This window comes from Octodon degus, unplaced genomic scaffold (assembly GCF_000260255.1).
Source record: "Octodon degus isolate 3935 unplaced genomic scaffold, OctDeg1.0 scaffold00058, whole genome shotgun sequence".
Lineage (NCBI taxonomy): Eukaryota > Metazoa > Chordata > Mammalia > Rodentia > Octodontidae > Octodon > Octodon degus.
The window spans coordinates 5,819,351-5,822,530 of NW_004524634.1; the positions used below are offsets into that span (position 1 = coordinate 5,819,351).

At 51.4% G+C, this 3,180-nt stretch overlaps 1 protein-coding gene across 1 annotated transcript in view; it reads right to left on the minus strand.

Annotated features, from left to right (window-relative positions):
* The window catches only part of Dqx1 (DEAQ-box RNA dependent ATPase 1), an 8,924-nt gene that overhangs the window by 4,051 nt on the left and 1,693 nt on the right, over positions 1-3,180 (minus strand). The window contains exons 3-7 of the mRNA XM_023718356.1: positions 2,683-3,067; positions 1,889-2,122; positions 1,705-1,804; positions 1,464-1,613; positions 1,195-1,386 (exon numbers count right to left, since the gene is read on the minus strand). Coding sequence (XP_023574124.1) covers positions 1,195-1,386; positions 1,464-1,613; positions 1,705-1,804; positions 1,889-2,122; positions 2,683-3,067 — 1,061 coding nt within the window. The remainder of the gene's footprint in view (positions 1-1,194; positions 1,387-1,463; positions 1,614-1,704; positions 1,805-1,888; positions 2,123-2,682; positions 3,068-3,180) is intronic.

Here is a 3,180-nt window from a genome sequence, read left to right on the forward strand (position 1 = left end):
AACTCTTGAGGTCAGTTCTGAACTGAGATACTGTGACTATCCTGGTTAAAGATACCCGTCAGCAGGTGGATCTGCTTCTCCTCTCCCAGCCCTTCCTTTTCCCTAAGATGTAGGCCTGGTGTGGAGTGAAGGTCTGTAATCCTTGAGACTTGGGAGGCTTAGGCAGGAAGATTGCTGTGAGTTTGAGACCAGTTTGGGCTCTAAAGTAGCCAGCCTGAACTGCATAGTGAAATCCTGTCTCAAAATTGAAACAAAACAGATCTAGAGGAACAATACTGGTAGCCATACAAGGTACAAAGGTTAGGCATTGCTAAGCACAAAGGCAGAGTGTCAAGTCATGGATGGGGTGACCTTGTCCAGAGAGTTGAAGGAATAAGACATGAAGGTCAGAGATACAGAGCCCTGAGTACCAATTTACGCTGGCTAAGCAGAGGATGAACAGCTCAGAAAGGGATCATGGGAATGGCCGGAGAGGTAGAATGAAAACTACAAGGTGTAGCATCATAGATGCACAAGTGGGAGGCAGTTTCCAAGTGGGAGTGGTTAGTACTCTGTCAAAATATCATCAATATAGTCTCAAAAGTGCAAATTGGGTTAGACATCCAGAAGGTCCTTAGTGAGCTAAACGCTGTTTCAGTGAAACAAGGGCCTAATGCCAGGTGCAGTGGGCAGGCAACACATTACATGGGATGGGACAGTGTAGCTCAGTGATGGCAAACCTTTAGAGCTTTCAGAGGTACCAAGCAGCTGGCTGCTGCATGCGTGCCAGAGGTTCACCACTAGTATACTGAATGAGGATAAACCAGGGTGTGTGTGTGTGTGTGTGTGTGTGTGTGTGTGTGTGTGTGTGTGTGTGTGTGTGTCTGAGTTAAAACAGATGGGAGAGATTTAACCAGGGGCAGGAAATTGACTACAGAGATGAGGGGTAGATGAGCATGCCTGGTTCCTCAGGCATTGTGAGGGTTGGGAATTAGAGCAGAGAGGAAAGGGCCAGCCCTAAGAGCACCAAAACACAAGGTGCAGGCCCACAGACTCAGTGGTGACTTATACCAGTGAGGGGCCAGGGCTGCAGCTCAGTGGCCCAGAGCTTGCTGAGCAAGACCCTCAATACTGAGAACACAAAAACAGCTACCCCCCAAACACCTGATGTGATGTAATTCCCAACCCCCCAGTGGTTGTAGTCTATAAATATACCCGTGAGCATGGCGGCGAGGGTGAGCATCTCGTCCACACAGTTAAACTCGCACGAGGCCAGCAGGGCTTTGGCCAGCTCGGGTGCCAGAGGGAACTCTGATAAGATGACTCCCAGATCTGACAGATCTCCATCGTCATCCAGGGCTGCTAGGTAGTCTAGGTCCTCCAGGGCCTGCATCAGTGCTTCTGGAGCTGGTGAAGACGGGGCTCAGAGGGCATGAAGTCTCAGCGGTGGGCAGAGGGTGGCAGTGGGTAGGATGGGTGCTCACCCGGTCGATCCAGGAAATGGCACTGCCCTGGCTCGGCTATCTGCCTCCTCTTTAGTAGTAACATCAGGGAGCTCAGGTTCTCTTCACACACCCTGGGCTGGGGCAGTGGGGGAGCCTTTAGCTCTCGGGCATACAGGCAGAGGTAGGACCCTGAGGGAAGAGAGAGCTGGAGAGTAGATTCACCAGGACTTGGACACAGCACCTCTTCTCAGGCTGGGTCTCCGAGGGCAATGGCTCTTACCTGGAGGGAACCCTCTCGCCCGCAGTCGTCTTGCTTCTGCCTGACACTGGCTGACTGGCCTTAAGACTTGGGATTCTGCTCGGATCCGGGGATGGTAAACCTATTGCCCAAGCCCCAGCCCAGGTCAGGACAGATCACAGCCTGTTTCTATTTGTAGCCCCACACCCCCATCTCTCTCACTCACACTTCGCAGCTCCAGTCCTGAGTCAATGACATGTCGGATGGATGGGAGGGAGAAGGAGAAGTCAGCCAGCCAGTGAGTGACCACAACCTTCCGGGTCCCCACATCCGTGTCCTCATACATGGCCTGAATGGCTTGACCACTGCCTAGGTGAAGGGGCAGCACCCGTGGCAGAGGCTCTAGGAGCGCCAGGGTCCCTATCTTCCTGGACAAGGATTCACAGCACAGGGAAATTTCCTGAGGAGAGGGGTGGGGCATTAGGGAAGTTCTTAGTTTTTTTTTTTGGGGGGGTCACAAACCCTTTTGAAAAACTGATAAAAGCTATGGCCCTTTACTCTGAAAAACCATACATTCTTATAAAGTTGAGGACATTCTAATTTCAGAAGTTCAATGAAATCTCTGCATTCGAAGGAATCAGGACAGTGTAGCAGATGTCTTTATCCTGAAATCCTTGGCTTCTTGTGGTACTGGGTATTGAATGTAGGATGTTTGTACTGAGCTGCATCCCAAGCCCTTTTACACTTGTTTTACTTGCTTTTTACCTTTTTGAGACAAGTCTTGCTAAGTTGCCCAGTGTGGGCTCGAACTTGTGATCCTCCTGTCTTGGCCTCCCAGACGGCTACGAGGATTAGGTGTGCACCACCATCCTTGGCTCTGAATTCCCTGGGTTTTTCTCCAGGACCTCATCAGAGAATAAACGGTACCCTTCCACCATTTCTAACACGCATTAGCCCCACTTCCCTGGGGTAGGAAGGTGGTATACACAAACACTGCCTTTTGGAATCCATTCCTTTTACCTCCTCACTGGCCAGGTACACTAGCACATCTCCTGGAGCCTCCTTCCAACACAGTTCAAGCACAGCTTGGCAGGCAGCTTCCACCCGATCAGTAGGAACAGTGTCTCTGTAGATAGGGGTGGGACTTCTGCCCGGCATTCTAGGTACATGCACAACAGGAGGATTGCCCCAGAAGGCTTGGAGCTTAGGTTCAAGGGCTGGGTCTGTAACCACAACAACTCGGGGGTCCCCTGGAAGGTTTCCCAGCAGGGTATCTCGTAGCAGCCCCTGGAGTGAATCTGAGGCCACTGACCGCTCCTGAGTCTCATCCAACACCAGCACACCCCAGGATCCAGTGCCCCGGGTTGAGGCCAGCTCCTGCAGGAGCAGCCTGTCCCAGCAGAACCTGTTGACATTGGTAGGAGGTAGGGGGGGTCAGTGTGAACAAACACTAGAATTGTAGGGGAGCTCCTCTCCACAGGATGGATGGATATATATATATATATATATATATCCATA